Source organism: Spermophilus citellus (assembly GCF_964194105.1).
Source record: "Spermophilus citellus genome assembly, chromosome: 5".
NCBI lineage: Eukaryota > Metazoa > Chordata > Mammalia > Rodentia > Sciuridae > Spermophilus > Spermophilus citellus.
In genome coordinates, this window is record NC_138186.1 from 116983899 (window position 1) to 117007392 (window position 23494).

The following is a 23494-nucleotide window of genomic DNA, read 5'->3' on the forward strand; positions in this document are numbered from 1 at the left end:
AGTCTTGCACCATTCATTTGACTGAAGAGAGAGTGAAGTGGTCTTATAAAGCAACACTATTTACATTGTACCTAATTACAGGATCACAGGATATCCTTATGCAACCAAGCATTGAACGACTGAAACTGCTCAGATCAGGGAAATGGAAATTTCATCATCTACTGGAGAAACGAGGTGGAACACAGAAACCAGGACTGGGAATCCTGTGCAGGACTAAACCAGGAAAAAAGAAGCAGTAAGTAGAACCCTTTCTACACGCCCCAACATGAGAGATTGCTGAGCCAGATCACCACCTTCTTTTCTCTTTTTCACATGCTCCAGGCACAACTATAGAGAGACCAGGGTGGCACAAAAGAGGAGCCCTATCTACCATCCCTGGACAAGCTCCACTAGCCCCGAAGTCTGGGATTTTCCAAGGGTAATGGCAGAAGGGAGAATGGGGAAAAAGAAGCACCAACTGAGACAGGATGCCCTGTGAGAGCTTCAGGCTGTCATACAAGTGCCTCTGTGTAACAGTGTCACACAAACCCTCGGCAATCTGTGTGATGTACAACACCGGCTCCTTCCAGAGTAAGAGCCAGGCCACAGCAACTTGAGTGCCAGGGTATCACAGGAAGAGAGGGTTAAACATCAGCAGGGATAAATAACACCACGGAGGATTTTAAACTTACCTTTATCACATGTTCTCCAAAGGAAAATTTGGAAAATATTCTAGTTAAAAAAAAAAGTCCATCTGGTAAAATGATTGAAATCATTTAGAGAAAAAAAATCTAGTTTCATAGGGCTAGGGCTGTGGCTCAGAGGTAGAGTGCTTGCCTATTATGAGTGAGGCACTGGGTTTGATCCTCAGCACCACATAAAAATAGCATGAAGATATTGTGTCCACCTATAACTAAAAAATAAATATTTTTTAAAAATCTAGTTTCATTAAAAATAACTTTCATTTTGTTCCCAAAACAATGCACAGATAAATAATTCAGGCTAAATTTTGCTTGTTGTCAACATCCCCCATGTCCCAAATATCCTTTACCCTTTTTTTCTCCTGCAGATATTGATACCATGCAAATTCTTGAAGAGGAACCATTATAGGATCTTCAAATTTGGATGGATAATTCATCTTCAGACTCTAGGTTTCAAAATACAATAATTAGTTTAAAGTGAGTTCTCTTTTAAAGTCAAAATCATTTCCCCAAATATTTATGGAGTCTCCAGGAAGTTTTATGCAGCCCATACCTAGGCCACAGTCTGACTGAGATGCGCTGTTCTGCTCTCTTCCCACACTAGGACAGGAGCTTATTTGTCTCTGACTTCTAGAATATAAGATCCTGAGGGCAAGAACTATGTCTTGGCCTTACTGTATGCCCATCTACTATCGAATCTGGCTCATGGTATATCAATCACTCTTGACAACTGAATAAACAAATGAGTTTATGCCAATAGTTTTATGATCTGCTTCTTTCAGGACTAATTTTTCCTTAAATTAAACTCTTGCTAAATCTCAGTGGTTCTAGATAGTTTACTTGAAGGAAAATAAGTAAATATTACTGCTGTAATTCATTGATGTAAGGAGATCAAAAGGATACTGTGGTTATATACCTTAGGAAAAAGAGAAGTAAATACTCAATAAATTTAGGTGTAGAATTTAGGTATAATATTGAGTATGTTTTGGTTGAACATACAATTTTTTGTATGAATCACAGAAAAAATTTATTTATTTATTTGGATGGAATTGGAGATCATCCTCAGAGCCTTATATACATTAGGCTATAGAAAATTCTTACAGGTATTGACACCAAAACAGACTGGAAGACCAATGGTACAGAATAGAGGACACAGAGACTAACCCACAAAATTATAATTACCTTATATTAGACAAAGGTGACAAAAACATACATTGGAGAAAAGATATCCTCTTCAACAAATGGTGCTGGGAAAACTGGAAATCCATATGCAACAAAATGAAATTAAACCTCTATCTCTCACCATGCACAAAACTCAAAATGGATCAAGGATTTAGGAATAAAACTAGAAGAAAAAGTAGGCCCTAATCTCCATCATGTGGGATTAGGCCCCAACTTCCTTAATAAGATTCCTTTGGCACAAGAATTAAAATCAAGAATCAATAAATGGGATGGACTCAAACTAAAAACCTTCTTCTCAGCAAAATAAACAATCTATGAGGTGAATAGAGAGCCTATATCTTGGGAGCAAATTTTTACCCCTCACACATCAGATAGATCTCTAATCTTTAGGGTATATAAAGAACTCAAAAAGTTAAACACCAAAAAAACAAATAACCAGATCAATAAATGGGCCAAGGAACTGAACAGACACTTCTCAGATGATGATGTACAATCAATCAACAAATATATGAAAAAAATGTTCATCATCGCTAGCATTAGAGAAATGCAAATCAAACCACTCCAAGGGCTGAGATTGTGGCTTAGTGGTGGAGCACTTGCCTAGCATGTGTGGGGTATTGGGTTCGATCCTCAGCACCACATTAAAAAAAAATAAACAAATGAAGTATTGTGTCCATCTATAATTAATAAAAATATTTTTTTAAAAAAAAACACTCTAAGATTTAATTTCACTTCAGTTAGAATGGCAGTTATTATGAAGACAAACAACAATAAGTGTTGGTGAGGATGTGGGGGAAAAAGGTACATTCATACATTGCTGGTGGGACTTCAAACTGGTGCAGCCAATAAGGAAAGCAGTATGGAGATTCCTTGGAAATCTGGGAATGGAACCACCATTTGACCCAGCTATCCCTTTTCCTCTGTCTATACCCAAAGGACTTAAAAACAACATACTACAGGGACACAGCTACATCAATGCTTATACCAGCACAATTTACAATAGCTAAACAGTAGAACCAACCTAGATGCCCTTCAATAGATGAATGTATAAAAAAATGTGGCATATGTATACAATGGAATATTACTCAGCAATAAAAGAGAACAAAATCATGGCATTTGCAGGTAAATGGATGGAGTTGGAGAAGCTAATGCTAAATGAAGTTAGCCAATCCCAAATAATCAAATGCAGAATGTTTTTCTTTGATATAAGAAGGCTGATTCACAGTGGGATGGGGAGCGGGAGCATGGGAGGAATAGATGAACTCTAGATAGGGCAGAGGGGTTAGAGGGGAAGGGAGGGGGCATGGGGTAATTAATTATGGTGGAATGTGATGATCATTATTATCTAAAGTACATGTATGAAGACATGAGTTGGTGTGAATATACTTTGTATATAACCAGAGATATGAAAAATTATGCTCCATATGTGTAATAAAAATTGTAATGCATTCCGCTGTCATATATAAATTTAAAAAAAGAAAACTCTTACAGGTTAGCAATTCTGTCATAAAAAGATGAGGGGGGCTGGGGCTGTAGCTCAATGGCAGAGTGCTTGCCTAGCATGCTTGAGGCACTGGTTTCGATCCTCAGCACCACATAAAAATAAACAAATAAAATAAAGGCATTCTGTCCATCTACAACTACAAAAAAAGAAAATTAAAAAAACTTTTAATTAGATCAGAGACCCTCTACCTAATAGAGGAAAAAGTAGGCCCAAATGTTCATCACGTTGGATTAGGCCCCGACTTCCTTAACAAGACTTCTAAAGCACAAGAAATAAAATCAAGATATATAAATGGAATGGATTCAAACTAAAAAGCTTCTTCTCAGCAAAAGAAAAAATCAATGAGGTGAAGAGAGAGACTACATTTTGAGAGCAAAATTTTGCCACATGCATTAATCTCCAGGATATATAAAGAACTCAAAAAACTTAACACCAAAAAAAAGCAAAGAACTCAATCAATAAACGGGCTAAGGAGCTGAACAGACACTTCTCAGATGATGATATATATTCGATCAACAAATATATGAAAAAATGTTCAACCTCTCTAGTAATTATAGAAATGCAAATCTAAGCTGAGATTTCATCTCCAGTCAGAATGGTAGCTATCAAGAATACAAACAACAATAAGTGTTGGCGAGGATGTGGGGGGAAAGGCACACTCATGCATTGCTGGTGGGACTGCAAATTGGTACAACCAATCTGGAAAGCAGTATGGAGAGTACTTGGAAAACTTGGAATGGAACCACCTTTTTACCCAGCTATCCCACTCCTCAGTCTATTCCCAAAGGTCTTACAATCAGCATACTATAGTAATGCAGCCACATCAATATTTATAGCAGCTGAATTCACAATAGCTAAACTGTGAAACCAACCTAGATGCCCTTCAATAGATGAATGGATAAAAAAACTGTGGTATATATACACAATGGAATATTATTCAGCATTAAAAGAAAATAAAATTATGGCATTTGCAGGTAAATGGATGGAGTTGGAGAATATCACGGTAAGTGAAAGAAGCTAATGCATAAAACCAAAGGCCAAATGTTCTCTCTGATAAGTGGATGCTGATCCATAATGAGCAGGGGGGCTAGGGAGCATAGGAAAAATGGAGGAAATATGATTGGGCAAAGTGGGGGTGAGGCAGGGGTGTGGAGGCAGGAAAGATGGTGGAATGAGATGGACATCATTACCCTAGGTAAGTGTATGACTGCACATATGGTGCAACGCTACATCCTGTACAACCAGAGAAATGAAAAGTTGTGCTGCAGCTGTGTACAATGAGTCAAAATGCATTCTGCTGTCATATATACTTAGTTAAAATAAACAAATGAATAATTTAAAAAAGTTTTGTTCTTGATATTAGTTTCACTGTATCCCCCTAAAGCAAGAGAAAGCAGTGGAAGCAACAACAATTAGGTCCCACTTTCCCAGCAGGTCTGAGAAGTGGTTGGGCCAACTGGGAAAAAGTAACAGCTGCTGGAGTAGGCACCTTGTCAAGTGAGGCTGGTGCTTAGAGACCCTGTTGTGGACTGAAAGGGCACTAGTTTGGCACACTTCATCAGGGGTGAGTATTCCAAGGGCAAGAAATCCAGGACATAAGTGCGTCCTACTTTGGGACTCACGAGAGCAGAAGAGGAAAACGGTGGTAGGGCCATTTCCTTCTTAGACTACTGTATCCAACAAAAACAACAATGTCTGGTGGCTCAGTTCCACTTTCTGTGCTCTATTTGATGAAATCCTACAGGATGACTGCTGTTTCTAACTGAGGAACTAACTGGAGTAACCAGCAAACCCAGTAGTATTCAAATTAAGCACATCATACTTTTCTTTATAATTTAGTATTTGGTCTGGAATCAACTACGTCCAAATTAAAATATATGTACTTATCCTTACCCCTTATGAATCTTAATCTTTTACAGCAAATCAGGGATCTGAGATTGCTCATAAATGATCATGCCAGGAATATAATCACATAACCTCTATTAAGACAGTACTAACTGAATTTACACTGATATGTTTTCATATTTGATAGTGTTACAGTAGGCAAAAGCTTAAGAAAGGGGAAATTACATTATTAACATATCAAAGATATTGTTTTCTTGACTTAGCAGGGGTTGGTCCACTGCCTATTTTGTAAGGCTTGAAAGCCAAGATTAATTTTTAGATTTGAAAATGATTGAAAAAAATCAAAAGATAAATCATATTTCATGTCATGTGAAAATTTAGTGTTCATAATAAAGCTTTATTGGAACACCACCATTCATTTATATATCTCTGGCTACTTTTATAATATCAGGACAAAGTTGAATACTTGTGACTGAGACCCTATGGCCCACTTATATTTACTACCAGGCATAGAAAACATGGGCCTTCAGAAAAGGAGCTAAGAAAAACAAGAATGTTCTTATTAAATAAAATTTTGGGCATAAAATGTTACTGGCCCCATCAGCCCATAATTTCCACTTCTTTTGATCAATCTGTATCATATTCATAGATGTCCCAACACCTGTTTTCTTCACTTAAATTTTCCTTATTTTGCAAGTTATTTTTTTGATTTTACTCTGTAGATTCTGGAACAGGCAAGAAGGCCTGCTTAAGATGAATTCTGTATGGAATAACATTTTGCTATCCAATATCCAGCAGGATACTTTGGTAGATAAAAATACCAATAAGACATGTTTGTGGGGTCTAGTGAGGCTTTGAAGAGAAACTTGGCTTGGAGAGTACTTTTGGAACAAACCCCAGAGACCAGTGGAATATTACATTTCAACATTTCATACACTGGCAATATGAGTGACATGGCCAAATTCTTCAGTTTCTTTCAGTGGTTTCTTTTTATGCCATTTTGCATATTTACAAAGAAATTTTGGGATTGTTCAAACACTTGGGGCCACTTGTTAAGAAATCCGTTAGGCATTTAATTCTGCCGGAATGTAGTGATTGTTATAGCAATTAAAAAAAAAATCTTACCAAGTGAATAGTTTTCGAAAATCACTTGGGGAAGGAGTTTGTAAAAATCCACGAGTTAGAGTAACACTTTAAACTTTTTTTTTCATGAGTTTTAATAAATCTGTAATTCAATTTTTAAAATTAATGTGGAATAAAATGTGTAAATACGTAGGAGTAGTAATTACTATTTTTCCCAGGAAGGTTCTGAATACTTCCTTTACTGGGATCTCCCTTTACATGTCGCCCTACTCCAAGCCAAATGCCCCCCCTTGACCCGAATGTGTCCTTTCTGCGCTCCCGGGGTGGGGGTGGTCCCAGCCAGCCCGCCCTTCCTCCAGTAGAACATCCACCCGCCTGCACCAGACATCGAGGCGCATAATCCACGCCGCGAGGCCGGGAAGCCTGGAGGGTCGCCGCATTGGGGGGGTTTTCTGCGGTTACCTCAGCAGTAGACTTCGCAACCTGAAAGCTGGAGCTTTTGAAGATCCCCACCACTTTCACCTGCAGCGGTCGCTCGGGCGGCGACTTAGAGCTGCATGGGGCGGGTGTGGGCCGCAACCTCTGCAAGCGGTCCATGGCGGAGCTAGTAGACTAACCCCGAGCAAAAAAAAAAAAAAAAAAAAAAACACGCGTTGCCACGGCAACCGCGCGGCCCCGCCCCCGACGCCTGCAGTGGGCGGGGCAGGGTGGAGCAAAGGGCCGGCGGCGTGGGCGGGGCCTCTCAACTTGCAGCCTGTTGCTGGTGAGCCAGGCCCCGGGCCGAGAAGGGGGCCAACCGAGGGATTTGTGGGCTGCGGCTGCCGGGAACCAGCCTCTGGGCAAAGGATCACGGAGCCGCCCGCCCGGGAGCCCTCTCGGGTACCCCAGGGGCCTCGTGCGCGTCCTTCTCCTGCACGCCGGGTTTCTCAGATCTCTTTTCCGGGTTAGCGCGCAGCCTAATCTAGGCCAGCGGGCGGGTTGTGCTGGTAACACGGGAATCAGCCCGAGGCCGGAGCTGCGTGGGTGTGGGGAGTACGGGGTCCCGACTGGCCACCTGTCCGCATCGCCCGGGGAGAAGGCACCACTCGCCTGCTCTTGTTCTCGCCCCCGCCAGGACCGTCTCGGGGAAGCAAACTGACTCCTGACTCCCGCCCCGGAACATCCCCGCCATGAAGCCCAACTTCTCTCTGCGTCTGAGGGTCTTCAACCTCAACTGCTGGTGAGTTGGCCGGCCGAGTGCTGCCTGGGGGCCTCCTTCCCTTCCGCACCCGCACAGCCAGAGGGAGGAGGGAGTCCTTCCTCACAGCTGGATCACGACCCCATCCTGCCTCCGGGATCTCAGGTGGAGGGGAAACTCGAACCGACAGGGCGCCGCATCGGCCCCAACTCCAGTGGTACTAGCAGTCACCTTCCCTGGCCCGCCTTTCCCTTCCCTTCCTTAGGGGTCTTCCCTACGTGAGCAGGCACCGTTCTGACCGCATGAAGCGTCTGGGAGACTTTCTGAATATGGAGAGCTTCGACTTGGCTCTACTGGAAGAGGTGGGGTTGTGCATCTCTGATGTGGATCCCAGGCTGGGAGGAGCTCTGGGAAGGGGTACTGGAGGAGACACCCACCCCTTGGGGGAAAGGCCAGGCAGGCATGCTCATCCTTCCCTCAGGTGTGGAGTGAGCAGGACTTCCAGTGCCTGAAAGAGAAACTGTCTTTCACTTATCCAGCTGCACACTACTTCAGGAGGTGAGAAGCCTGCAGGCCTGAACCTGTTCTCAGACCAGAGGGTTCTTGACCCTGCCAACCCTTCCCTTTCCCTGCACCTGCCTACCTCCTTCTCTGGGTAAAGGAGCAGGAGAGGGTGAACTGGGAACATCGTATCTTTTCAGCCCATCTCCGCCTATTATCGGGCAGCCCCCTCATCCTCCTGCAGAGGCTGTTGTCTCTGAGCTTTGTTCTGAGACTGATCCCAGCAGTAGAGAGAGAGGAGCTCATCAGAGCTGGGAAATAAGGAGAGAGAAGAGGGCTGGGTGTTTCCCACCTTTTCTGGTTATTAAGCAGGGCTTGGCTTACAGCGGAATCATTGGCAGTGGCCTCTGTGTCTTCTCCAAACACCCAATCCAGGAAATCATCCAGCATGTCTACACCCTCAATGGCTACCCCTACATGGTAAGCCTCCCTCCTCACCCCCACTAACACAAGGTAGAGAAGGCAGACTTCCTGGAGCTACAGAGGCTGGGCAGATGGAAGATGGCAGTGCTATGAGTTCCTGTCTCCTCCTGCTTGCAGATCCATCATGGTGATTGGTTCTGTGGGAAGGCTGTAGGACTCCTGGTGTTCCATCTAAGTGGACTTGTGCTCAATGCCTATGTGACCCACGTAAGTGAAGCTACCAGTGCTTAGGGCTTGGACAGGCATTCTAATCCTGGGACTGAGGTGGGATTTCTCTGCTATGTATCTGAGGAGGAGCTATCGGGTAAGGGTTTCCTAAGGTAGCAATAGGGCAAGACTTACCCATTGTGTACCAGATACCTTAACTAGTGACAGACACAAGCTTGATTTACACAGGCTCCTGGGACCCTTAATCTTACTGCTATAATCTCATCTATCTCACTCAGCTCCATGCCGAGTACAGCCGACAGAAGGACATCTACCTAGCACATCGTGTGGCCCAAGCTTGGGAACTGGCCCAGTTCATCCAGTGTGTGAGCCTAGGCTTAACAGGGGAAGTGGGTTGGGACCCAGGGTTTGAGGTGTGGCTAGGATTAGGGCAATGGGGGCGAGGGAAGAATTCCTTCCTCACTGACCTGGCTCACCAGCCACACATCCAAGAAGGCAGACGTGGTTCTTTTGTGTGGGGACCTCAACATGCACCCAAAAGATCTGGGCTGCTGCCTGCTGAGGGAGTGGACAGGACTGCATGATGCCTACCTTGAGACCCAGGACTTTAAGGTGAGAAACTACCTAGCTGTTTTCTCACCTATACTCCCAGTTTCTCTCTCTTCCTGCCCCATATCCTACCATGAACCAGCTACTCCCTAGGGCTTTGAAGAAGGCTATACCATGGTACCTGAGAACCATTACGTCAGCCAGAAGGATCTGGAGCCATTTCCATGTGGCATCCGCATTGACTACGTGCTTTACAAGGTCAGGCTCTCTCCACAGCATGCCTTCACTTACTGTGTCTATTACTGTCACCAGCCTATTCTCATCCTTCATTCAGCTGGTCTAGTCTTAGATTACTGATGGCTAGAGAATGGGATACTAGAAGCTGGTTCTCTGGGAGGAGGCCCTCCAACATAAGATTCTCTCTGACCCTTACTTTTCCTAGGCGGTTTCTGGATTCTGCATCTCCTGTAAGAGTCTCAAATCCACTGCAGGCCATGGCCCCTACAATGGCACCCCCCTCTCTGATCATGAGGCCCTCATGGCTACTCTCTGTGTGAGACATAGTCCCCTCCAGCAAAATCCCAGCTTTACCTATGGTGAGTCACCCCACTCTTTCCCTTGGCTCTTCACTGTCTCAAGGCAGCCCCTCCACTCTGACCTTTTCTTACTCCACTGCCCTGCTTTGTTCTAGGACCAGCAGGGAGATTGCCGTTGATCAGTGTGCTGAGGGAGGCCTGGACAGAGCTGGGGCTGGGTATAGCCCAGGCTCGTTGGTGGGCTGCCTTCGCTGGCAATGTGATTGGTGTGGGGCTGCTTCTCCTGGTGTTGCTTTGTTTCCTTGTAGCAGAAGAAAGGGCCAGGGAAGTGGCCATACTGCTTTGGACGCCCAATGTAGGACTGGTGCTGGGGGCAGGCGCAGTCTACCTCTTCCACACGCAGGAGGCCAGAGGCTTGTGTAGGGTCCAGACTGAACTCCAGCATGTGCTTGGAAGGGAAAGGGAAGCCCAGGACCTGAGCTCAGAGCCTCAGTTAGCTCTGCTCCTGGGGCAGGAGAGGGGACAGAACTGAGGATCAATAAAGCTTGACATTTTAGTGGCTCTGCCTTTTTCCTTGTAGAGGCATTGATGAGAACCTAGGATCAGTTTGATTGTCACAATGTAGACATTAGGGCTCTGACACATCTTCCCTGCCTGCACACCTCTCCTGCTCCCATCAGCATGTATCCAAACCCTATCTGTAGCAGAAATATTTTTATTGTCAACAGTGAGGCCTCTCCCAAACAGCCTAGATGAGCAGGGGTGGCACTGTCCTGGGATGAGGTTGTCTTCCTTGTAGAGAAGAAGGTAGGTAGCCCACCATCTTCTAGCCCTGGGCCCCTGTCTCTGAGGCCAGCTCGCTGAGCCTGCGTTCCTCCTGAAAGCGGATGAGGGCATCCCGCTGGTTCACCACATCTACTAGCTTTTTCAGGACCTGCTCCTCAGCCTGCAGATCTGCTGCTGTCTTCAGGGTTTCTGAAAGAGAAGGTGAAACTTAGAGAACGAGGAATTAGCCTGTGTGATTTCTACAACTCAGCTTTGCTTCTTAGCCTGCAAAATGAGGTTACTCCACACCAGTGGTTTTCTAGTATTAGTAGCAACAGCACCGTTTTTTAAAAGATATTTTGGAATGATGGACCTTTATTTTATTTATTTGTATGTGGTGCTGAGAATTGAACCCAGTGCCTCACACATGCTAGGCAAGTGCTCTTCCACTGAGTTATAACCCCAGCTCAGCAGCACTGTTTTTGAAGGAAATTTTGTATAAAAACCCAACTGTGCAGCCCTGATTGTTCAAGAGTGTGGGGGCTTCCAAGTCCCATCTCCTGACTTTCTCCTGATTGTTGCAGAGATACATGAGGAGTTGCCTGATCCACGTTCATGAGGGGTCCCACGTACCTTCACGGTTCATGTAGCCTCTTAGCTCCTGGTCTAGCTGCCACTGCTTCTCTTCTAGGTCCAGCTCCTGCACCCTGTGGGGGTCAGGGATTGAAGAGGCACAGCTATACAGGGTGCCCACAGGACTGGGCTTAGCTCTGTGCCAATATCACCATCAGTGTGCCTTACGTGATCATGAGCTCAGCCTCTTCAGCCACTAGGCTGTTTTTCTTTTGGACAAGATGCAGCAGTTGTTCTAACCAGAGTTTCTTTTGCTGTTCTGGGGAACCTAGGAAGAAGGAAGAAGGGATGGTCACAAGACCTCTAGCTAGGAAAACAGGAGTCAGGGGCTTGGGGGGTGACAAGAAAAAAGGGCATTGTGTGTATAGAGCTGTGTGACCGGACCAGAGCCTGGTGGTTCTGGGGTTCAGCTGGGGATTAAACAAAGTTCTAGGAGACAGAGTGGTGTCCTAGCTTCACTCACTGCTCTGGCTCCTTAGGGCAAGCTCCAGCTCCACGCCTTCAGCTTCCAGCTCCCTCAGGGCAGCCTCAATCTCATTTAGTCGCCGCTGGATTGTCTGAAGAGGTACAAGATTACTCAGCAACAGTACTGGAGGAGCTCTGATCCAAACATAGAACTGTGATCCCTGTGAGAACTAGCAACCCCTAGGCCTCACCTGGGCCTTGCAGAATCTCTTCATCTCCTCCTCCTTAGCCCGGCGCAGCAGAGTCCGGCGCCATGTAGGGTACTTGTTCATGGTGTCCGAGTTCTTGGCCAGTGTCAGCAGGGCCTGTGGGAGAGTTGGGCCAGTCAGGGGTAGGAGTGCGTAAAACTGGGAAGGGGAGAAAAGAGGCTGGAAGTGGGCTTAGTTCTGCTAGACAAGATGGAGACCTAGAGGCATAAATGTCAGACTAGGTGAGAGGACATTCCAAGAGGATGCAGTGGGCTGTGGTTTCTCCTGTGGTGAGAGTGGAGAGTATTAGTGGCTGTATGCTGGCTTGGACAGAGTGGGTGGCCAAATTCCTGTCAGTCACCTGCTCCAAGTCTGAGTCCAAAGGCACATCTTCCTCTTCCTCTTCACTGGAGGAAGGACTCTCTTCCTCCTTCTCTATGTCCTTAAGAACTGAGCAGATGAGAGGGAGACATGGCTTAGTACCCTCATGACCTCCCTTATATTCCCTAGAATCCCCTTGTAGGAATCCCAGTACTCCTAACCCATCCACACCCCAGGTTGCCACACTTGTGGAATGAGCAGTCCAAGTCACCTTGCTGACTCTGGCCCGGCATACCCCAGCCCATAAAGCTGCCTTCCAGGGCCTGGCGGGCCAAGGCCGTGCAGCTGCGGGGGGGCTTGGGAGGAGGCTCTGTTTCAGGTTCAGGGTTAATGTTAAGAGAGGAGAGCCGCTGGCGTTCCAGGCTGGAGAGGCGGATCAGCCGACGACGGTTAGACTGGCTGGGGCTTGGGACAGGACTGGTGTCCCCCTGTGGGGTTGTGTGAGTCAACGGGCCTGGCAGGTTGTCCTCACTTGGTGTGGGAAGCTCCTGGAAAAGCCACCATGTGATCTGGTTAGGAATCTGTATAGCGTAGAGGTTGAAACCACTCCTTTTGAGCCAATGTGGGCCCTGGCATTTACTTAACACCATCCAGTAGACATTGTCTGGTAGTGCTCTGGATACTGGAATATAACACTAAATACAACCAGACAAACATTCCTGCTTTTGAGGAGCTTACAGTCCAGTGGAGGACAGCATTCACTTAACCCCCAGCAGAGTTTTGGGCTGAGACACCCCCTTTACCCACACTCACAGTTTTTACAGGGTTCTCAGGTCCTATTTCACTGTCATCCTCCTTGTGGCCTGACTGGGGCAGATGCTGGAGACAGTAGAAATGTCCTGGAAAGAGTAGAGGCATCAGGAATAGAGAGCTGAGTGCCCAGATGTTAAAAAATTTATCAGGGGAGGTAGAGGCTACAGGAGTTGCAGCCTCTTGATTCCTTAGAATCAAGAAGAGCCATTCTGCCACCCTCTTGATTCCTTAGAACCCCATATCTGGAGCTTTGGAGAGGACAGAAGTCTCCAAGCTCAGAGGAAGAAAGTGCCATGTTGAGCCTGTTTCCACCTCCTGCCCACCATCCGTTTTCCTCTCCATCCTCAAGCTCCTTCCCCTGCAGCCCCACCCCCAACCCCACCAGGCTCAAAGTCCTTCTAGCAGTCTCCCAAGCCCACTCACCATCTCCTGGATGCTGCCCATAGTCACCTGGCCACAATGTGGCCTCACAAGTATGGCAGCGGAAGCAGCTCCGGTGGAAGAAATGGCCATCCACACAGAAGCGTTCCAGAATGTAGAGGTGTTTCCCACAGAGTGCACACAGGTCCCCAGCACTGGCCTGCAAAGACCCCCAGGACACAGGTCAGCTGGAGCCAAGGCTTAGCTACAAAGTTCTTCCCTTTCCCTGCAACACTCCTTCCCTGCCCTCCCCATGCCTCTGCCTGTAGACACCACCCTGGCTCTTACCTCCTCAGGTTGAGATGGGGGTGTCAGAGGTACACTGGGTTCAGGGACAGGTAGCTCCTCAGTACTTGGAGTCTCAGCCTCTACCTAAGGAGTTAAGTGCTCAGACAGGATCAGGTGGGGAGGGGATGTGTGCATGGAAAGAGAAAGGGCTGGAAGGGAAGGGACTGAGTCTAGGCAGGGAGATAGGATTGGGGACTACAGGACCTGGGGTGGAAGGCAAGACCTGGAGGAACAGGTCAGGGAAGGGAAATAGGATATGGGGAAGGGAACCATCCCATTCCTGCTTGCATTTACCTCCAAGCGAGGCTTCTTGCCACCAGTATCTTCCCCATTTTCCTGCAACAAATCCTATAGCTATAAACATGAGGCCTGAGTCCCAGGTCTCCCCTTCTCCCATTCTGAATATCATCCTCTCCATTATCCCAGGGTTCTCGCAGGACACCCCCAGCCCAGCTCCAACCCTGCTCCAGGTTCTCCACCTTAGCCCGGGTCCGTTGCAGGGTTCTCTGGAGTTTGCCAAGGAACAGTACAGCACTAGAGGTACCTGGAGAGACTTGGCCAATAGGACCTGAAGGCAGAATTTGGGTGTCAGGGTAGATGAGGGGTCGATACTGCACCTCCAAACAGTCACTCTCCCACCCAGGTGGATCCTCAGAGGTCACCCCCTCCTCTCTCCCTTTCACATTCCCTGACCCCCTCTACCCTCCAGCTCACCTGGGTTGTGGGACATGCTCTTGAAGGCACTGTGGAAGTGGCTAAGGTAGGCAATGAGGCCTAGTGGGTCACTGCCTGCCACCACTGCCTGTGCAGACAACACTGGTGTGATGCCTAGCTCATGCTCTGCTGCGTGCAGTGCCCAGGTAGTTGCTTCCAGAGCCCCCACCCCTTGCAGCTCTGAGGGTTCCCTGTGGGATGTCAAAGAGAGAAGCCAATGGGAGGCAAGAACCTGGTTCTACTGATGGGGGAGAGGGATGGGGAGTTAAGGCCAGCAGGATGGGCAGGGGATCCATAAGGGAGATGAGGGCACATAAGGTGGTTCTCTCTACTTCCTCCCTCACCTACCTTTCCCACCAACAGTGACAACCATTTTTGACCTTGGGGGCCTCCTCTACCACTGAAAACCCACCTCTACCTAATACATTTGGTTCTGTGTCAGGCAGGGAGGCAGGTCAGGTAGGAATACTATCTCCAGGGAGGCAGGGTATGCACAGCAGGGTGTATATGTGTAGGAGTGGAACTGGGACTCAGCTACTAACTCCCACATGATGATCTCCCTACCAAGAGGCAGAGAGAGGGGCAGAGGCATGCCAATTCCCAACTCACAGCAGGCTAGGCTGCAGCTGGTGCACCAAGGCACACAGAGCTAGACCATCCGTCCAGGAGGAAGACAAGTCAGTAACATGGACTCCTGGGTACCCAGCTGTCTGCTCCTGGCACCAGCGTAGCAGGTCCTCCTGGGTGCCCGCTGACCCTGGAAGGGAAAACTATGTTGTGCTCAAGGCCCCCTCTGCCCTACACCTGGTGCATAGCCCAGTTACTGAGTGTGGCAATCTGTATAGGAGCTAGAGTCAGGGACTCCCTCACCCATCCTGGGGCACCACCAGCCTAACACTCACTGCCAGCAGCACCTCCTTCCCATTCCTTATTGGAATAAAGTGGGGGATGAATAAAGTGAAATCACTGCTGGCCACGTAGAGGGCAGAGATCTGCAAGCTGAGCTGGTAGGGAAGCTCAGAGGCTCAGTAAAGGTGTTTTGGGGTTTGCAAGGCTGGGAGGGGTTGGCAGAAGAGCCAAGAGCAGTGTAGTACAGCTTGATAATATACTGAAATACTTCCAGACAGCTGGCAAACAATGGTTGCTCAGGGCTCTGCTGCCCCTCTAATTCTTCAGAGGCCCCAAACTGCCCCACCAAACAGTGAGTATCCCAGCACATCTCACTCATTGGTCCTGAGGCTGCAGCGCTCAGGTTGCTGCTGCACCACACTAGCTGGGACATATTTTGGACATTCCCCAGGAAGATGGCCTGCTCACCCATGGCTGGATTCCCTGCATCTGTCTTGTCACTTTTCCGCACAGGCTCCTTGGTCACCACATCGTACAGGTCTCGTACCTAAGGCAGCCCCCCTCAGGTATCAAGGCAGCTGACCACACAGCCCCTCAGCCCATGAGGGAGGGACCCACTTGAGGTAGGACAGACCCCCAGAGACAATGACTGGATAGGAAAGGCCTGGCCTGGGAGAAGAAAGCTGACTTGGGAAGTTTGGTGGGGGTGCTGGGGGATCTGACCTGGTTGGGCATCACAGCCCGGAGGTTCAGGTTGGGGTAACGGGTGGCTGGGTCCAGCCCATATTGGGCCACATTGCGGTGCATGTTTTCCGGGGATGTCTGTGACAGAAGCTGGTACAGGCTCTCACTGAGGGTGTGAGAGTGGTGGGAGGGGCAGGAGCATGAAGGGGAGGGCATCTGTCAGCATCCAAGCCTCAAGAACTGCCAACCATTCTTGCATTCCCTTCTGCCCATACCCTCAATTGTTCCCTCAGTGCCCCCTACCCCTTTTTCTGACCTTGTCTTATATTCCACCCTGCCTTCACTACTTTCCCAACTCGGGCCTCACCGCTCAGCCAACACCTCTAGGGGCTCAGCACCCTCTGCCCACCGCTTCACCATCCAGGCTGCATCGAAGGCTGCCAAGAAGCCCCGGGCCACTCCAGTGCCCAGGGGCCAGAAGGGCTGCAGGTCAGAGGAACAGGAAACAGCTCAATGAGAATTCAGTGGGAGCATCCCAAGCCCAGATATGCCTCAAGGTCAAAGTGGGGGAGGGAGCTTTCACCCACTGTGCCATTAGCTCCTCCCTTCAACAAGCTCTTTTTACCATCTCCCTTCCTATTAGGCAGGCTCCCCACCCAACCTGGGATCCCTATGCCTCGAAGACCTCACCTCCACCAGGCAGTCCCCCACCAGTCCCAGTAGCAGGCAGGCACCGTGCTTCTCCTGAACACGAGCAGAACTCTCTGCCCGCAACATGCTTGTAAAGTCAAAGGCAGAGACATCAGGCCGCCCATGGGCATCCTGGGCAAACTCTAGTTTCCCAAGTTTGCCATGTGTGGCGAAGTCAGCAGCTGCCCGGGCAAAGTGCTGCAGAGCCTCGGGTACCACATTGGCACTACCCAAAAGCTGATCAGTCTCCGGCAAGTCCTACATGAACAACAGATCAGAACCTCTGAGATCTCTGAGAGATGGGTCATTTGGCCAGCCCTGTCCCCTTGAGAAGGAAGGGGCTGCCCAGACCACACAATAGCTGAAAAGGTAGCATAGAATTCCAATGCCTGCCTTCTGTCACTCATCCCGCCTCAGGGGTCCTCGGCCTTGCTCTGTTCATGTAGCCCAATATCATCACTGTCATTTCATTTGCCCTTAACTTGTCAGAGCCTGTTAGCCCATCTTTTAGAAACAACATACTTAACTTACAAGGTACTCATGAAAATTAGATGAGAAAATGCCAATTAAGCTCTCAACACAGTACTTAGCACATGGTAGACACCATTCTAAGCACTGAAAATTAGCAGCAAGCAAGAGGCAAAGACAAAAATCCCTGTCCTCGTGGAGCTCACATTTGTCACAGTATGGCTGGTGTAAGGTTTACAACTGGCATAAAGTTTAGTCCTGTCTGAATATGATTCCTGTTGCCATATAAATCCTAGGGAAGCAGAGCTTGTGGAGGTAGAGTTAATGCTGAGAAGAGGCAGGAGAGGATGGGGAGCCTCCACACCCAGGGGTAGACTGTGTCCAGCCCTGGCCTCAGTCTCCCAGGGCCGCACCTGACGCAGCACCCCCAGTCGCAACAAACACTGCTTCTTGGCTGTCATCACAAAGTAGTGGGTGTCGTCCTTGTAGTACACAATGTTCTCCAGATCAATGCCTGGGGAGACAGGGCAGGGGCAGGGGATGAGTCCTCTTCTGATGATCTGATACCTCTCCAAACACCTCAACCATCGCTTATCTCTGAGAGTTGGGCTCACAGCTTAGATGTAGTGAATGCTCCACGCAGAGCCCAAACAGTCCTGGTGGCACAAAGGATCATCTGTCCCTGGCTCAGAGGGCCTGACAGCTTGGGACAAAGAAGGAAACTAGGGTGGGGCAGCAGATGGGAAACCTGCATTACATGGCCACATGGTGGTATAAAGCCAAAGTAAATAAAGGCATCGTCTTCAAGTGCCACTTCTGTTTTCAATTTATATCATTTTTATACTAAGGCATAAAGGAGCACAAATAAAACTTAGGCATTTTGTAAGAAATTTCTAAGACTTTTCATGCTGGATGGCCAAGTGGGGCTATGGCTGCTTAGGCCCTGTGGGGGCAGTTCTTTCCCCTTTTGATACCTGTATCACAAAGATGGACAAGTGTGGGCTTCCTTGGACTAAGGACAGGTCTGAGAGGGAGAGGGCAGGAGGCGGCCCAGTCAGGCAAGGGGAAAGAAAGACAATGAAAGGGGGCCCTTACCGGTGGCTTTGAGCAGGCTCTGGAAGAATTTCTGATTGTAGATTCGGGCCACACCGCTGATCTCAGGCACCTGTGTCTCCTCCACTGTGCGCCCATTCACAAAGTTGGCTGTGATGCCAATAGCCAGTTTGCCACGCATTTCTCGAACAGTGAAGCCTAGCAGTAAGGGTAGGCTGGTATGGCAGGAGGACCAGGAGTATAACTGCTAGAAAGACTCAGGAGGAGTCCAAAGATGCTGGCTATTCTGAGGGAAGGAAGCACTCACCTTCAGGGACGAATTTACCTCCTGCAGCTGAGATGAGGACATCAAATTCATAGTTGGCCAGTTGGGCTGGGGAACTGGGCTGGAGCTGGGCACGCCAGCCACTCCCTAGGGCAGAGTGTATGAGAAGCACAAGGAAGCCAGAAGGGGCTCCTGCTATTAAGCTAGTGAAATAGCTGAAATAAATGTGTAAGGGACTCCAAGGTTTAGAAAGCACCAGTGACACACTGTCTCTCATATAACATCTTTGTAGCAGCCAAGGAAGGTAGGTAGGAAACGCTGTTCCCATTTTGCAAATGTAGCTGAGGCTGAGAAGTCTGCCCAGGCCTCACCATTTAAGACTCAGCTGACTCCCAGCCCCACCCTTTCTCATGCACTGGCCAAGATCTCCTTGGTGGGAATTCTGGAAGCACAGAAGTACTCACCCTTTCTAGAAGGGGGCTGGAGGCCAGAGAAAGTGACACCCCAGTGAATTTCCACCCCCAGCAGTAATGCCACCTTTAGTAGAAGCAGCTGAAGTTGCCGGATGCCTGAAAGGGAGAGGACATCAGGTATAGGGACTCAGGGCTGCTCAGTCTCCCGGAGCACTGGTGTGTGCTTAGTCAGAACTGAAGAATGATCTTAGAAATCATTCCATCCAGTTGTCCATTTTACAGATGAATGACCTAGGTCTTCAAGGTCACCTGGCTGAAATGGATCCTGTGCACTCTGCCTCTCTGCTGGCTCAGTGGCATCCCGTCCCCCAACCAAACTGGCCTGTCTCTAGGCCCAGGTGCACCCACCCCTCCAGGCCACACTATATCATACTCACTGATGTGGTCCAGGGTGCCAGTGCAGAAGCGCCCATAGAACTTCTTGGCACCAAGTGCCCGCAGGTCATGGATGGTGAAGGGCCAGAGGTGGAGCACATTGTGGCGAGAGAACTTTGTGCGCTTTTCAACCAGCACCACACGGGCTCCCAGTAGTGCCAGCTCCACAGCAGCCCGAAGCCCGCAAGGCCCAGCACCTACCACCAGACACTGCCAACACACAGGGGAGGGTAGGCTTGGCATCTGACCTTTCTGTTCTGACTGCCCCCCCCCATTCTCCATATATTCACCTTGGTGCTGGCACAAGCCTGGCCCTGTTGGTAGACAGGCTGAACTGCTCGCTTGTCCAACTTAGCCCACAGAGACTTGGCACTCCAGTAGTTGAGCTGGGCTTTGATCTTGTGGTACTGGGGCAGTCCCCCACCAGGCTCTAGCCCCAGGACCTCACAGAGCCCCTGAAAGCTGCTCAGCACATCCTTGCAAAACTGGGCCTGTAGGAAGCTCTCAAAGTGGCCATGTGCTGGGTTGGTGGAGGTAGGTGAAGCCATAGAATCCCAGTGGGGCCCCTGAGGAGGGAAGAAGCTGAGCAGAGCTGAGTGGCTGCTGGAGAAAAAGAGGGAAGAGAAGGGGGGAGGCTGGAGAAGGAAGGAAGAGAAAAGGAAGAGGAGGAGGAAAGAGCAGACTGGTGTCCACAGGGAGCCAAGGGTCCACCCCTGACTGACTCTGCTCTTCCCAGCCAACTTCCTTGCCAGGATCTGCTCCAGAGACAGTGGCTATCCTTCACTCCAAGTGAAATTTGCCAAATTTGGAAATGAAAAATCAGCAGTCTTGGGTACAGAGGGCACAGGGAAGCCATACAGACTCCAGCTGTCTCTGTGTCCTGGGGTCTTGAAGCATTCAGGATCCCTGGGAGTCCTGGGACCAGAAACTTGGCCTGCTTTCCCCAGGCCCTGGAAACGGGGTGTGGGGGAATTTCTCAGATTTGGAGACGGCAGGCTACCAGTAAGAAGGTTCTCACCTTCCTGTAGGCAGAGACAGACCTAATAGGCAACCACAGCTGTTTGACCCATACTGTCCCATCTCAGCCTCAGCCATACGCTGGGTGTGGAATATGTCTGCCGCCGCCCAGGGCAAAGTTTTCCTCCTCAGCACTGTTGCTTGCCTCCTGACAGGAGAGAGAGAGCCTCTGCCTGCTTAGGTTCCACTTCCCACCACCAAAACTACCTCCACAAACAGCTGGAGGATATTGCTACTGACTATGTGACAGACACCCATTTCTGACTCACTGTGGTCAAAACACTTCCCCCTCTGATCTTGGTCTTGTCGCAGCTTACTGAAAATAAGGGTAACAGCTGCCACATTGGCCTCTCCCAGGTTCCTCTCAGCCCAATGGACACCCTGCCCCATTGTGCTTTCCCAGGAATCTCCAGAGACAAGGCCTCCCTTTGTACCCCCTCCCTCGCTCCAGCCCACACGCAGCTTGTGGAGGTTGGAGGGGCTTTCTCACGCAGAGGCAGAAAAGGACCAGAGGGTGTGGGGCACGGGTTGCTCACAGAGGACTTTGCAGAAAGTGGGGACTGCGTGCAGCAGTGGGGCAGGTTCCCCGTCCCACTCCCGGCTGTCTCTCCGATGCTACCCAAGGCAGGAAGAGACTAAAGTCGCTCACCACAGTCACCCGAACGAAGGTAGACAGGACCTCAGAAAGGACAAAGATCCCTCTTGGGGGTGGGGATAGCGGGGAGGAGGTCCCCCGCGAAGGGGAAGAAAGGGCGACCCAGAATGGAAACGCCGGGACAAAGGATGTGGGAGAGGTGGAACAGCCTTAAGGGATGGAGAGCTGGACCACAGGCGGCAGTGGTGAAGGTTCACCGAGGCTCTGGACAGTTGTCTGGAGAGGGACTGAGTAGGGCGGGCGTGGCTGGGGGACTCGCCGACCAGTCAGGCGTGGTTCCCCAGCGCCCGGGGCGGCATTTCGCCGGAAGCGCTCCCCCCACCCCTACCTCTGGCAGCCAGGCGCTCCGCTGGCGCCGCTGACCAACTTACCCAGAAGCTCTCGAGCCCAGAGGGGCCGCTTCCTGCCCGCTGGTGCCCCGGGGCCTGGATTAAGGAAAGGGGCGGAAGAAGCGCGGAGGGCGAACGCGGGATGCCGCGCGCCCCGGACCCCGGAGTCCAGCGCAGAGCCCACTGCAGCACGCGGCACAGCGCCCCGCCGAGGCTTTATCGGCTCCTTATTAGCATCTAGCCGCCCGCGGTCCCCCTACTCGGGACGGCCCCGGGCCCGCCCACGTCTGCAGGGTGGCGCCCAAGGGCGTGGCTCTGCAAACTCCATTTGCTCCAGGACCTTGGGGCCAGTCCGGCCAGATCACGGCCGGCAGTCCTGGCCTCCCTTCCACCCCGGCAAGGCCAGAACCACCCGCTCCCCTGCGGCACCGATTCTGCCAAGCCCTGTCCCAGAGGGTGCTCCACCTCTGCAATAAGTTTGTTGAAGCTGGCAGTTTCAGAGTGGCACCAGGACGTCTGCATTTTCTTTACCTTTCCCACCAGAAGATATCTAATTTGGGAATACACTTCCCCTGCGACAAGTCTGCTCCTTAGGCCCGGACCAGAGGCAAAGAGCACAAATTGAATTTCCTGGGAACTATCTGCAGCTTCCGAATGGGCACGAGAAGTAAGGGAATCAAGGGGGGCTTGGGTGTGTGTATCGGGAGTTGGGGGAAAAGCAGTGGAAGGGGTGTATGGGAAAGAGGCTAGATCTCCAGCGCTCAAGAATGCTTTAGAAACTGTCAGTGCTGACAAAAAACAGTGGGCTCTCTCGTGAGGCAACAGCACCCAAAGTAAAGGGTCTTGTCCAAAACCATCCAGCTAATTATCATTAATAAAACATCAATTCTCATTTATTGAATGTCATTCTATGAATATTACCTTAATCTCAGTGTTCACAACAGTCCCATTTTATTAAAGAGAACTGAAGGTCACAGAGGTTCCATAACCTGCACAAGTTACACAGCAAGCAGCAGAGCTGATATCCAGGTCTTTCTGGGCTCCACATCATCAGTGTTGACACGTGACAAATCAAAGATTGACATATAAGAGGAAGTGACTCTGCTACACTGGAAACTCTAACGTAACAGAAATAAATGGCAAAATCCCTCTCCTTGAGATCCAGGGACCAGAAAGAGCTAGAGGCTATATGGCTCTTTCTGTTTATTCACACTTTGCATTTAGATGGGAGACCCTCAGATCCAGAAAGACCTAACACCTTATTGTTCCCAGCTGAAGCCCTGGAGGGAAGCAGGAGGAAATGCCTGCCAGGAGAGGCTAGCCAATTCAGCTTGGTCACTCTGGAAACTAGGGCAGCCTCCCAACTGGGCCCATTCTAGCTCTTGAGTGTGACACATCATTTGGCTTAAAATGAATTTACAGAATATCAGACACACCCACATTTAAATACATAGCATAGAAGTACTCTAAAGCCTACTGTGAGTTACCAAGCTTTTAGAAGGATCTTGTTTTACTTTTATTAGCAAATGGCAGTTAGCTTCTTCAACTGTTTACAAAGGCCCAATAGGGTCTGACTTGACTCAGTGACTTTCAGTTACAGCCAACCAGGGTTATATGGCTCTCTGAACAAATAGTAAAATTTGTTTTAACAAGATCACAGAACAATAGTGTGTTCATCGGTGCCAAAAATCCTGCTGAGGGCTGGGGATGTGGCTCAAGCGGTAGCGCGCTCGCCTGGCATGCGTGCGGCCCGGGTTCGATCCTCAGCACCACATACCAACAAAGATGTTGTGTCCGCCGAGAACTAAAAAATAAATATTAAAACTTCTCTCTCTTTCTCTCACTCTCACTCTCTCTCTCTCTCTCTTTAAAAAAAAAAAATCCTGCTGATTTGGAGTTTTTCCTTATGCTAATTAAAGACATACCATACACTGGAGCATATAGCCACAGGGAACACACTAGTCAGGAATCTAGAAGGTCTGGTCAGATTCCAGCTTTGCTTCACACTAGGCCTAGTGTGAAAAAGTCAACAACCACATTTCTTATCTCCAAATGGAGGCACTTTAATGACTCAACCTCCTCAGTCTATTTCAATTCTGAAAGTCTATTATTCAATGTTGCTGGCCCTATGAAATGTAAACTAGAAACAAATCAAGGTCTACTTTCAGTACTTCTTCAAAAGAAAAAAGATAAAAATAGAGTGCACTTACTTATAAGCATTTCCCTCTTTAAAGTCTCGTTGCAGTCATGATCCACATTGTGTTTGTATAGAACAAAAAACCACTGGCACAATCACAATGGCCAGTTCATAGTGGATCAAG

At 49.0% G+C, this 23494-nt stretch overlaps 3 protein-coding genes across 12 annotated transcripts in view; 1 reads left to right on the forward strand and 2 right to left on the reverse strand.

Annotated features, from left to right (window-relative positions):
- Positions 1–7038, reverse strand: part of PPIL6 (peptidylprolyl isomerase like 6) — a 31370-nt gene extending 24332 nt beyond the window's left edge. For 2 of the 3 annotated variants that reach the window (XM_081293697.1, XM_081293696.1), the window contains exons 1-2: positions 6757–7038; positions 1031–1126 (exon numbers count right to left, since the gene is read on the reverse strand). In XM_081293697.1, coding sequence (XP_081149823.1) covers positions 1031–1126; positions 6757–6891 — 231 coding nt within the window. In that variant the 5' untranslated portion in view covers positions 6892–7038. The remainder of the gene's footprint in view (positions 1–1030; positions 1127–6756) is intronic. The other variant, XM_081293698.1, reaches the window with a different exon arrangement.
- Positions 7016–10375, forward strand: SMPD2 (sphingomyelin phosphodiesterase 2). 4 transcript variants are annotated; one of them, XM_081293693.1, is made up of 11 exons: positions 7016–7057; positions 7409–7513; positions 7737–7833; positions 7953–8029; positions 8359–8452; positions 8573–8662; positions 8902–8984; positions 9103–9235; positions 9326–9430; positions 9615–9768; positions 9864–10375. In XM_081293693.1, exons 2-11 carry the CDS (start codon positions 7464–7466, stop codon positions 10238–10240), a joined length of 1260 nt encoding a protein of 419 aa, XP_081149819.1. In that variant the 5' UTR covers positions 7016–7057; positions 7409–7463; the 3' UTR covers positions 10241–10375. The 4 variants fall into 4 exon arrangements, with proteins under 4 accessions (XP_081149819.1, XP_081149820.1, XP_081149818.1 ...); XM_081293694.1 differs by lacking the exon at positions 7016–7057 and adding an exon at positions 7063–7173; XM_081293692.1 differs by lacking the exon at positions 7016–7057 and adding an exon at positions 7066–7280 and having other exon boundaries at positions 9864–10374.
- A 36-nt stretch (positions 10376–10411) lies between these two features.
- On the reverse strand, positions 10412–22067 carry MICAL1 (microtubule associated monooxygenase, calponin and LIM domain containing 1). Of its 5 annotated transcripts, none has more exons than XM_081293689.1 (25): positions 21216–22067; positions 19463–19772; positions 19175–19382; positions 18789–18893; positions 18367–18471; positions 18102–18257; positions 17420–17520; positions 16539–16796; positions 16216–16331; positions 15888–16014; positions 15633–15711; positions 14925–15072; positions 14316–14506; positions 14081–14169; positions 13896–13937; positions 13602–13685; positions 13317–13473; positions 12894–12979; positions 12352–12628; positions 12121–12209; positions 11763–11876; positions 11570–11663; positions 11275–11374; positions 11107–11180; positions 10412–10683 (listed from the first exon to the last, which is right to left on the reverse strand). In XM_081293689.1, the coding sequence occupies exons 2-25, from the start codon at positions 19718–19720 to the stop codon at positions 10535–10537; spliced, it is 3207 nt and encodes a 1068-aa protein (XP_081149815.1). In that variant the 5' UTR covers positions 19721–19772; positions 21216–22067; the 3' UTR covers positions 10412–10534. The 5 variants fall into 5 exon arrangements, with proteins under 5 accessions (XP_081149815.1, XP_081149814.1, XP_081149813.1 ...); XM_081293688.1 differs by having other exon boundaries at positions 20839–22067; XM_081293687.1 differs by having other exon boundaries at positions 19463–19775; positions 20839–22067.
- Positions 22068–23494: the final 1427 nt, after the last annotated feature.

Bases quoted from the DNA above. Each gene is read 5' to 3' on its own strand.
- MICAL1 (XM_081293689.1), bottom strand. From the start codon at position 19,720: ATGGCTTCACCTACCTCCACCAACCCAGCACATGGCCACTTTGAGAGC. The intron at 19,383-19,462 runs GTGAATATATGG...GTGTGTTGGCAG, and splicing joins AGGCTTGTGCCAGCACCAAG to TGTCTGGTGGTAGGTGCTGG. The intron at 16,015-16,215 runs GTGAGGCCCGAG...TCACACCCTCAG, and splicing joins CTAGAGGTGTTGGCTGAGCG to TGAGAGCCTGTACCAGCTTC.
- SMPD2 (XM_081293693.1), top strand. From the start codon at position 7,464: ATGAAGCCCAACTTCTCTCTGCGTCTGAGGGTCTTCAACCTCAACTGC. The intron at 7,834-7,952 runs GTGGGGTTGTGC...TCCTTCCCTCAG, and splicing joins ACTTGGCTCTACTGGAAGAG to GTGTGGAGTGAGCAGGACTT. The intron at 8,030-8,358 runs GTGAGAAGCCTG...CTTGGCTTACAG, and splicing joins GCTGCACACTACTTCAGGAG to CGGAATCATTGGCAGTGGCC.